Consider the following 12,102-nt stretch of genomic DNA (forward strand, 5'->3'; position numbering starts at 1 on the left):
CTTCCTGTCTGGAGGTTTTGTGTCAGGACCAAATAACAGAATCCAGTATTTCCAGGGTAGTACAAATATTTAAATCTAAAATCAGGTTTACCGACACACTGAACAGGTTCCACACTGTTATTATTTACTGAACAAATTCAAGCAAAATGCTTCCAAGGGGATTTAAAAGGGAAAGTAGAAGCCATGTAATCATGTGACGACTGCTGTCAGAGCGGCAGCTCCGGCTGGAGCATTCCAGCGTTAGCTAGATGACAGAAAGGGAAAACACCAGGGATGAGCTTTAACACGATGCTAACCGTCTATCCAAGAAAGGTTCCAAGACTCTGAAGGTCAACATTCAACAACGTTTATATGATGAATTTCTCTTGGAAATTCTCTCTTTCCAAGACAGAATTTCCCTGAAAAACCACCCGGATGTCAATGTGGGAAAAAGAAATGGAAAAACAAAAACAAAAGAACAAGGACCAACTCTTAAGTGGCATTGCATCCTCTGAAAACAATCTGTAATTTGTATTTTTTAAAAATGCTCGTTTTTTTTTTTTTATAACAGATTTGTTAAATAAATTGAGCAAGTAGCAACTATCTACACCAGGGAATCACATCAGCACAACTACTTCTCCACTCCATAATTTCTTCATCATCATGCCTTTTTGAAAACAATGACAAACCTGCAATAATCTGAGTTTGTGATTAATAAAACATTGTGACGACATCATCACGTCGTCATACCTGAAGTCTGGGTAATGTTCCACGAGAGGCTGCAGATGGTCCTTGATGTCTGCCTTGTTGTTTTGTCCGATGATGGTGCTCAGGTCGTGTCCGACATGGTGGAGCCACTCATGGCTAGACTTCTACATGAGAAACAAACACAACAAAAACAGGTTCTGCTCAGGTTGTTATGTGGCTTTTTGTACTGCTAGGCAGGTCCAAACGTAGGGTAGGACCATACGGCTGAAAATTATATCATAATCTAAGCGTTTCGTATCGGTAAGCGTTGACAATTATTGATTAGATTTAGTTTTAGACATCTGGAATACTGCCAAACTGGCGGCATGACCTTTCCTGTTTCACTACGTTGTTGTTGTTTTCTTATTTTTAAGCAGTTATGAGGCTCAGTGGTGAAAACTGAAACTGCTGCTGCACAAGTTACTCAACAGGTTGTTGCCAGGTAACCAGAGAGCGAGTGTGTTAGTTGATGTCTCCCACTGTGTTTAGCTAGTCGTGAGAGGTTGAGCAGCTAAAGAATTCCCTCTGCCTACATTTCCCAGAATGCTAGAACTGCACGTTCCCAAAAGCCTGAACCAAAGTGGTCCGCGCCATTTTTGTAGGCAAGTGCAGTGCAAAGCATAGATGAACCATGGCTTCGAGACCATGACCATATCAGTAGGTATACTGACACTCTTGACCAGCGTGCAACAGAAATATAGATCAACAAAATTGCTTTGTAAAGTACGTACAAACTCTTCGTGTGAATAACAAGGTTCTGGTGACTGGCAGAGTGAGTATATGTACTAACATACAAGTATGCTATATGTCCGCCTTAGCTTGCAGATCAAAGCTAAGTTAGCTAAGCTAATTTTGCTAGTTCGGCAGTAAATATGACTGATATTTATATTTGTATTACACAGTGGTCAAGTGATAGATGTGATATATTTATAGTGTTTATAAGTTAGGAATGAGTTGGGAGCTAGTTCTAAGCTTGTGACTTGTTTGTTGTTTTCATAGCAACTCCATAGCAACTGCCAGCAAGACGGTCGTCAGCTACAAAGTTTGCAGAAGTGTGACATCACATGAGAACTATTCTATATATTGAATATGGAATATTCTACTAGATGTATCAATTGGTATTGATCCAGCCCTGTCGAAACTTTCTACTAATATCGTTCTGTACATATCAAACCTCTTTCTTATGGCTTGGTTCCAACAAGAACCAGCAGTTTTTTGACACTGGGGTGTAATGTGGAGTTAAAACATATTTTGTTGTCTCTATGAAGTTCAAATGCTGTCTTAAAAGGCCTGTTGTTAAGTACAAGGTCCAGATTAGCTTGTGCTACTGTTTAATTATCAAGATTATTTAAGATTTCCGATTTACCATGTCGTCAAACAGATCGCTGAGCTTGTTCCACTGTTCGTTGATCTTTGCTGCAGCCTTCTCGTGCTTCCGGTTCCTGCACGAGTAGTTATTCTTCATCAGCTGCCCGACGTATTCCTTCACAACATGGTAATGAAGTCGGCTGGCAAACTCCTGTCCAACAGAAAGAGTGATGGATTATCGTAACAGGATGCAACCAGAAAAGAAAACGCAGGACGCTAAGTGTGTTTGTATTACATGATCCAAAGGCATTAGATTATGCTTCCACCAATTCATTGGTCTCCGTTGCTGGTCTGCTGGCCGCCACACCAGACTCAAACAACAATTCACTGGAATTTCTAAGATGGCTAATGAAAAAATCACATATATCATACAAGCTTTCCAAGACAGAAATCCCCAAGTAGAGCTAAAAGCTGATATTTCAAACCAGATCCACATTGAAACATGTCCAAGACAGACTGGACATGTGTTAAAAGGCCACTTTTTCACAAGAAAAATAAAAATAAAAAGCAAGATTGCAGTTTGCAAATGCACTCAGGTACAAAGACCTTCGTAGGGACATCAGAACATCCATCATTAGATTTAAGAGAAGAATATGGGACACAACCCTGCGAACACCAACCCAACTTTAAAGTACGAGGCCACGTATGATGTCAACAAAGCTACAAGGAAGATGAAGCTAAGTCGTGGGTGCCAGTTGTGTCCCTTTGTATCTCAAAGTCTTCCAAAAGAAGAATGACCAGTGAGCACTAAGGACAACCACAGTCAGAGTGTTGGAGTGTAAACTTCACCTCACAGAAACATTTCTAGGCAAAACTAAAAAGGTTTTGAGATTACAAAATGGACAACGAACGCATCTCTGTTCACTGCAAAAATGTTGGTCTACTTTGTAGTGCAAACATCTTCCTACACTTGAAATAAGACAAAGCTAACTTACAAGTAACTTTGAGGAGCTTGTTTTAAGTCAGTAATTACTTGATATTGATGGGGAAAAAAAGTGCTAGTTCAACTGGAAGATTATTTCACATATGACATCAGACGTTTTTCCAATGTTATAAGTGAAATAATCTGCCAGTGGAACTAGTACATTTTCATCAATATCGAGGAATTATTGACTTAAACCAGTTCTGCCTGGAGGAATGAGCCAAAACTCCAGCAAACTATGGCAAGAAGCTCCAAAGGCTTGAAATGTATGTAAACTACTGGATCCAAAATAGTAAAAATATTCTCTCTCTTTTTAGCCTGGCTCTTTGCAATTTAATGTCAGACAGTGAGAGAAATGGTCATTCAGTATTTGTAAAAGTCAGACTTTAGTTTTATTTTAAACCCATGAAGTCAATTAAGCTACTGTAAACAAAAATTCTGAATAGTATTATTTAGTTATTATTTTTCTGACCAGTGGTATCAGAGCAGAATTACAACTTATTTTGGTTCAGCTTTCAGTGCTCTGTTCACAGGATTGAATCAGATTTATAAAATCTGATATTTTTTGGGGGTCTTGTCAAATCCTCGTCACCTCTACGTGCGGAGGCCTCATGGATTCGCAGTGATGGGAAAGCCGCTGTATATGGCCGTCGAGTTGTTTGAAGTCATCGTCGTTGGTGAGCCACTTCCTCGTCATCATCCTCCTGAGAAAGGGCTGGAAAGAAATCACAAAAAAGAAGAAAATATCTTTATTGGATTTTGTATTAAATGCATTTATTTTTTTAATGTTTCCAGAACAAAAGGCTGATACGGCAAGACAAGACAGGAGAATTTGCTTTATATTCAAAAGGATTTGCCCTCAATAAAGATTACTGGGTAACATTTTATTTGAAGGGGTGTGCATAAGACTGACAACACTGTCATAAACATGACATAACATCTGTCATGAACATGAACAAGTCCTTATGAATGTCTATGACTGTTGTCATGAAGTGTCATTTGGTAAATAATGACACCTTTAATGCAAAGTTGCTCTAAAAGTTGCATTAAAAGTCCATTAAAATGGCCAACTTTGCATGATTTTGTAAAGAATGACAATTTAATGCAAATATGGCACTTTTAATGGACTTTCAATGCAACTTTTAGAGCAACTTTATATTAAAGGTGTCATTATTTACCGAATGACACTTTATGACAACAGTCATAGACATTCATAAAGACTTGTTCATGTTTTTGACAGTGTCATGTCAGTCTTATTCACACCCCATCAAATAAAGTATTACCGATTATTGTAATATGGCCATTTTTTTTTACATTTGCATCAACAATGCATATGTAAAAAAAAAAAAAAGCACGTTTTACATATTCACCTTCTGGAAACATTTTCTTATTACTCAACTTGTGTGTTTCTGCTAAGTGCCTCATTTCTAGACATCTAAGCAGCGACTCTGACAAAATGGTAAAGATCTTGTTTTCAGTTCCTCATGTTAAAAAAACCACAACAGCAGTGCTTTAAGTGGAAGTGAAAGGATGAAAACAGGAACTGGCAGTTTGCCTCATAAAGTTTCTATAGTATTTGAAAACACCAGATTGCATTACCTTGACATCCTCTTTAAACTGTTCCTCCAAAACTTCCATCAGCCTGACGATGAGACCTTTGATCTCCCGTTTGAAGCCTTCCACCTCTTGCGGACAGCTGTCCTGGTACGCTGCCATGTGTTCCCTGTCGGCAGACAACAATAAGAAACGAGAGAAAACGTCAGGTTTGGTGTGACTTTGAAGCTGCACTCCTACTCCGGAAAAACGTTCCCGTTTTTGTCACGCTACGGCCGCAAACCTCGATGGCTTTCACCAGAATTTGATGTGATAGAGAAACAAAAAGCGGTGCAGAACAGGGTTCTCAAACACATTAGGATTCAATATTTGGTAGATTATATTTTATTGTAATTACAGCTTCAGGGTTCCAGAAGTATGTCTCTATCTGCTGTTCTTTCCACTTTCTAACAACAGATGCAACAGTGGGCCGTAAAAGCTTGGAGCGTTATTTTGGATCCTAAACTTGGTTGAAGTGTCTCCAAAGCGAATTGAGTCCTCATAGTTTGGACTTATTTGTACTTTTGGTGCCTAAAGTCTGAACTGAACTTGGAAAGAAACCTTTTCAGTTTTCTGCTCCATCTTCTTGGAACCATTTGCAAAAATACATGAAAATAAATTTTGTCTCTAAATGCTTCTACGGTTCTTCTTACTGATTTTTAGTAGGAAAAATGTTGCATATTTCAACAGTGAGCTGAAATATTCTTCAGCTCACTGTTTTAGCTGAAGAATATTTTATTTGATTGATGAGTGATTGATTTTTCCTGTAATCTCTGTGTGCCAGTCTTGGCCAGGATTCTCTCTTGCAAAAATGTCTTTTTGCAAGAGAGAATCCTGGTAAAGTAAAGGTTGAGAAAAGGTCGGATGTGTTCCTCGGTCTTCATCATGTTCTCCTGTTTTACTCATAAACATCTCAGGCTCACACCGAGATTCAGTTACGCTCCTGAAGACGATAATTACAAACTTCGTAAGGCAAATTTATGTTACAGCTGTAGGACATAACTTTAATAAAAACATTTTTTCTTTACATATCTGTTTTTTACCATGTTGTGTGGTATGAGACAGATCGTCTGTCATCGTCTTAGCACCATTGATCACAATCTTGTGCGGCTATGCGCAGCTTTAAAGGTATTTCTTTGATGAACGAACATGTTTACCCATCCATGCGTTTATCTTTAGCCGCTTTGATTATTGCAACAGCGTCTTCACAGGTCTGACTAACAAATCCATCAAACAGCTGCAGCTGATCCAGAACGCTGCTGCTCGCGTTCTCTCTAAAACCAGGAAGATAGAGCACATAACACCAGTTTTAAAGTCCCTACACTGGCTCCCTGTAGCTCAAAGGATAGACTTCAAAATACTGATGTTAGTTTATAAATAACTGAACGGTTTAGCACCACAATACATTAAAGATCTGTTATTGCTGTACCAACCGTCTAGACCCCTCAGATCTTCTGGTTCTGGTTCTGCTCTGCATCCCCAGAACCAGAACCAAACGAGGAGAAGCAGCATTCAGTTTCTACGCACCACAAATTTGGAACAAACTTCCAGAAAACTGTAAAACAGCTGAAACACTGGATGCCTTTAAATCTCAACTTAAAACCCACCTGTTTAGAGTTGCTTATGGCTAGATTAGGGTTAGACTGTGGGTTTTGATGTCTTTGATGTTTTTAATGTTTTTATCTTTACTTTTCATCTAGTTATTAACTTCTTTTTATTTCTCTTTCACACTGTCTATGTAAAGCCCCCCGGAAAACGTCCCAGTTAAACAAATCTATATCTAGGGGTGTGAGAATCCTTGTTAAATGACATCTTAACTAAAACTCTGAGGTGTGAGACGTTTAACTGAAGTCCTACAAGGGGTGCGGGTTTTAATGTTTTTATCTTTTTTAACCGTTTTTTTTTCTTTAAAAAAAAATCTCTTTGTCTTTCTAACTGTTTATTCAATGTCACATGCTGTTTTTATTTTAATTATGTAAAGCACTTTGAAATGCCTTGCTGCTGAAATGTGCTATACAAATACAATTTGATTGATTGATTGATTGATTGATTGATTGATTGATTGATTGATTGATTGATTGATTGATTGATTGATTGATTGATTGATTGATTGATTGATTGATTGATTGATTGATTCGTGTGTGAGTTGTAATAATGGGATTATAACCCATCATTATGGGATTACTCATTGTTTCTTCAGCAGCAGCATCAGAACCAGGCATTTAAAAACGCTGAACAACCTGAAAAAGACGACTGGTTCTGTTTTGGGACCAAAACAGAACAGTTATGGTGCACCAAAGGATCCTTCATAAAATCCAAAAATATTACAGACAACCCTGAGCGTCGTCTTCCCAAGACCGTCATACAACAACACAGTGTCTTCAGTCAGAGGCTTTTTCAAGACCGCTGTAATACAAACTACTGCAGGAGATCAGAGCCTTCATCAGCTACCACAACGCTTTGAAGAAATATTGTATGAGTTGCAACTTTTCATTTCTCTTTGGGATTAATAAAGTACGTTTGAACTGAATTGAAGGTAAGATCATTTAGTTATATAGCCCATTTTCAGCAACAAGGCAAATCAAAGTGCTTTACGTGAATTAGTAAAAGCACTTTTTACAACAAAACAACAATGGAAAGAGCAAAAAAAAGCAAAAGAAAAAAAAAGCACAACCCCATGTTAAGAATAAGGAGTCAGTAATTTACACACTAGTAGGAGTTTCTCTGGATTACTGTTCTGATAATGTTGATCTGAGGTAATGAGTAGTTGAACTAGATAAGCTAAAAGAAGTTTTTCTTCTAATTCCTGAATGTAGATGCTAAGTATGAGTACTCCATAATTTATAAGCTAGAACAGTGTTTCTTAACCTTTTTTTGAGGTACCGAACCCCCCAGTTGCATATGCGCATTCACAGAACCCTTCTTATTCCTGTCTTTATCTTTATCTCTGCGGCAGAGGCTCCGCCGAACCCCTGAGACCGACTCACCGAACCCCTGGGTTCACTGAGCTAGAAGGAGGTTCTCTGGATAATCCTGAGCTGAATCATCTCTGTATAATCAGACTGGCTGAAACAAACCATGCAGACTTGTTTCTTTAAACATCAGCAGCGTACAGACGGCACACAAAAAGCAGAAATAAAGCGTGCAGATAAATAATCCCTGCTGAGTGAAACAGTAAACCACAGAGACTCAGGAGGAGGCCGCCTGGGGTAATCGTCATGCTTTGGGGCCAGGAGGGATTGGCATGCTCCAACTACTTCCTATTTTGTCTCTCTTATAGCAGAGCTGTTTCACATTCACTGCTCCGTTTCCATGAAATCATGTGACCTCTCACGCTTTCCAAGGCTCTGATTAGCCCTGCAGTCTCTCGTGATTATTCCCTTCACCTCTTTGACGAAGCAGCGTTTTCACAATTCCACTTTCACAATAAAGCTTTTAAAGGTTTGTTCTTCTCCCACTCCAGTCTGATCCTCACTCTGCTGCAGACGGAACGGCAGCCGGGAAACTCCCAGCAGACGGAAATCTCTGGGATGATGCATCCAAACTCTTGCATCAGAAGAGATTCGAGCGCAGCAAACTCTTCTGATGGTAGGACTGAGGTTTGTTCTCTGCATGTCAAAGTCAACACACAGAAACAATTCATAATATAGTTCCCAGAATAAAAGAATAAATGTAGGAATGAGATTCTGTTTTGAACAGGAAAGGTTTTGCTAAAACCATTTGAAAAATGTACTTCTGTTGTTTTAGACTACTTTCAAAATAAAAGCCAGATAAAAGACAAGATGGGCCAATCATAAAAGGAAGGAATTGGACGGGACTATAAATTATAACATATTTCATAATAACACTTTTTTTTTTGTGGAAGAAGAGCGCCACCGGATCAAATAAAGTCTCGCCACAGATCAGAACCGTCTCTGTCTCCACATGCAGAGTGTTTCATACGGAATCAGATGGACAGAGTGATGGGCTGGGTTACATAACGTGTAGATCTGGGTGATGCAAACCTGATAATGGTTTGAAAGTTCAAAAATGTAGATATGAAACCCATATGAACTTTTCAAGAATGTTCTTCTTTTTTAACAAAGTAGAAATCCCCTTGGTTTCTCTCAGACTGAGACCAAACTAATCACTACATACAGATGCCAAAACATGAATGTACTGCAGATATCACGGGCTTCAGTATAAGTTCTTATGATAAACTAAACAAACAAACAAAAAAAATCTCTAACTATGCCTTTAAATTTGTGTCAGCATGCAGTTGCAAAAATTTTGGAAAGGCTGTCCAACATTACCTCATAGGCTACAGCTGAATGATCTGCAGAGGAAAATCTGGATGTAAATGAAGGAGAGTCCTCAAACATCTGACAGCTGAATATGAGGATCTAATCTAACGGTCACATGAATAATTTCACTAAAGTAACCCGACACAGCTGCAAAATCAATTTTGTGAATAACTTTTGTTTTTTGAGTAAAACAAATTCAATATTTGATTCTTTTGGTTCAACCTGTTATTACCAAATTTTCTGTGGAGGGATTTATTCACCTGACTGACTGTGAGGGTTTCCCTTCAGTAACTAAGCCTGATGGTAGCAGATGTGTTATCAAGCGACCCATATATAATCATATATGGATGATTTTGTATGACTTACAAAATCATCAACTTTAGATAAGGTTCAATTCAGCCACAGTGTTTCCCTCACTGTGTTATAAGCCTGATGGGCCTCCAGGCTTTACTTGTGTCCCCACCAGGCTAAGCATTGTTTACTTGTTTATTATAGGTTTTGTTTTTCACCAGTACCACTGAGAGCAAAGACGGTTTAAAGAGTTTCTTTAAAATATAGCTATATCAAAGAAACCTTCCTTTCTTTGGTGAAAGATATATGATGATTTTGTAAAAAAAAAAAAAAAAACATAATCGATGCAACACAGAAGTAGAAAAGTCTTTGTGTTTAAATGGCGTATGTTATTTTTCTGCCAGAAAACAGAGCCTGACCAGAGGAGCTGCATCAAATACCAGAGTGAAAACATCACACACTTCCTGGATTTCTCATTACACAAGAGGCAGCTTGCGAATCATGCCTTCTATAATACTCATATTGTACTTCCTGCATTTTCAGAGTTCTGAAAATGCCATTTTATAATCTGAAGCTCAGTGTTAAATTGGCATCAGATTGTACAGTATAGTACACTCCTTTATCTAATGCTCCTGCTAAAAAGTTATAAACAAAGCCTTTATTGACTGAAACTGACTTTAGAGCCATGCAGTTGCGAGCAGACAGAACTGCTTCCATGAATAAAGACAACGCTAAACTCTTTTATATGATGTCACTTCGGCATGTAAAGACTACTTTTTACTTTCTGTTTTAAAGTTTGCCATCTGCAGTCGAGCCCCAGCAGCTGTTTTGCTTTTTGTAGGCAGAAGTGGGGGTAGCATGCTTGTGGGTTTGGCATCTTGTTCTCCTGCAGTGCATTGTGGGTATCTGTGTGAAATCACGTGACTTACTGTAAAGCCTGAAAGCTGTTGATGTACGTTATGTGATAGTCGGTCCACAGTGGCTGTGGCTGGAGGGCGCCGCAGTGGCACTTAAACTGGGTTTCAAATCTGGAGAGAAGAGACAAGACGTCTTAGTTAGAGAAAAAGAGAGGCAGAGCTGCAAGACTGAAGGGGGTTTTTCTTGAACTACTTCATTTTATGTGTAGTTAGAACCATGGATTTCTATGATTTTATGACATAGAATAAAGCAGGGTGACCAAAGTGTTGCCCGAGGGCCTTTTATGGCCCTTGGACTGACTTTCAATAATTCCCAAATGCAATTCAAGAATTTAACATATTTAGTCCTCCAGCAAAGATGGTTAACAGAGACTGGTTATTTTTTAAATTAGGAAAAAAATGATAACAAATAAAAATGTCTAGTATAACACAAAATATGAATAATACTCTTAATAAGTAGCCTTTTTGCATTTCTTTAAATTTATAGTCAATCTGACCACATTTATCCTCCACTCTGAAGCAGACTTGAATGCATCCAAATCTGTATTTACTGAATTCACACCAAACACAGCAGGTGCTTTCAGAGAAAGAGTGACCCAGATCTGGCTCTTGTGCCGAGACGACTCACTTTTTGTGTGTGTGTGTGTATATATATATATATATATATATATATATATATATATATAGTTTTCCCCATGAATCTCAAATAATTTGCAAACTGAATGCCTTTCTTCAAATGAGACAAACATGCAAAACTCCTTTTCAAGTTTTTCAGGGTTCACCTCAAATCGTTTGCCTTCAACATACAATTGAACTTTGTTTTATAAAAATATTGTACACTTAGTTTATTATTGAGCAAGTAAAAAGAATGACAATACATATTATCTATCTAAAACGTTCTGGGTACTTTGGACACCACTGGACGGACACAGTAACAGATAACTGTGAAGGGAAGGAATTTTCTAGAATTATTTACCAATCACAATCTGAAAAGTGTGGCGTACATTTGTATCCCGAGTCAATATTTCTTATATCTAAATACCTCTTTTTGCTTAAATGTTGAAACCAAGCTAGTTTTAATTGGGCCTTAAAAACATCTAAAGAGAAATGTGGAAGAGTCTCTACTGCAGTAAATGTGTCTACAGCACAGAGAGGTAACTTGAACAAGAGGCACGTCAAGCTAAAGCTAATCTGAGGAAGAACACGTTGCCAAAGTTTTGACCTTGACAGTTGCAGTTTGTGAACTTTAGAGCTGACAGATCCCCCTGCTTTTAGATCAGTCAGCAGTAATCAGAATCATGTTGATATCAATTGACTGCAAAAATATTTTTTTAGTTTAAGAAGTGTACATTCTGACAGTGACCTAAACCTAAAACCCATGTTTAGTTTTCTTTAAAGCGTTCAGATTAACTACGTATATATGCAAACAAGTCCTGTTTCCACCTCCATAATGTTTTTGAAATTAATCTCATATTTTATCATTGATTTGACTCAATGAATGCCTCTGTGTGAGCGTTGTGCGGGGATCTCCCTGACATCCCCACAGCGTCTCCAGAAGAGGAAGTTGCCACATATAAAGAAAAACAGAGGAAGGAGACACCCACACACGTCCATTCCTGACCCTCATGACTTATTGCAAAGTATAGATATAAATATATATGTATTAATAATGTGCAAGGTATTGTTGTTATATCTGACAGACCAACACAAAGTAACACATGACTGAACAGTGGGAGGTCAATGACACACGGCTTCAGAATCCCCTCAAATAGAAATGAAGAAATTAGGATCTGACTTTGTTTTCTGAACAATGTTTTTTGTTGTTTTTTTTGCCACATTTTGCATTTACTATAAAAATAGTTTTACTATAAAAATAGTTCATTTTTAAGCTCATCTGTTTTGTTTCTTTCTAATGACGATCTGAACAGAGCTCAGTGAAATGTTCTGGATCCTTTCTGCTGGGTTCCTCACGATTCATGATTCTGTTTGTTCAAACCTTTGA

The 12,102-nt window shown here is 38.1% G+C and overlaps 1 protein-coding gene across 2 annotated transcripts in view; it reads right to left on the reverse strand.

Annotated features, from left to right (window-relative positions):
- exoc3l4 (exocyst complex component 3-like 4) overlaps positions 1-12,102 on the reverse strand; it is a 30,532-nt gene that overhangs the window by 1,924 nt on the left and 16,506 nt on the right. For both annotated transcript variants that reach the window (XM_008398760.3, XM_008398759.3), the window contains exons 9-13: positions 10,113-10,211; positions 4,616-4,739; positions 3,609-3,731; positions 2,093-2,245; positions 730-851 (exon numbers count right to left, since the gene is read on the reverse strand). In XM_008398760.3, the coding sequence (XP_008396982.1) occupies positions 730-851; positions 2,093-2,245; positions 3,609-3,731; positions 4,616-4,739; positions 10,113-10,211 (621 nt within the window). The remainder of the gene's footprint in view (positions 1-729; positions 852-2,092; positions 2,246-3,608; positions 3,732-4,615; positions 4,740-10,112; positions 10,212-12,102) is intronic.

Source organism: Poecilia reticulata, chromosome 22 (genome assembly GCF_904066995.2).
Source record: "Poecilia reticulata chromosome 22, P_reticulata-male-v2, whole genome shotgun sequence".
NCBI classification, from domain to species: Eukaryota; Metazoa; Chordata; class Actinopteri; order Cyprinodontiformes; family Poeciliidae; genus Poecilia; species Poecilia reticulata.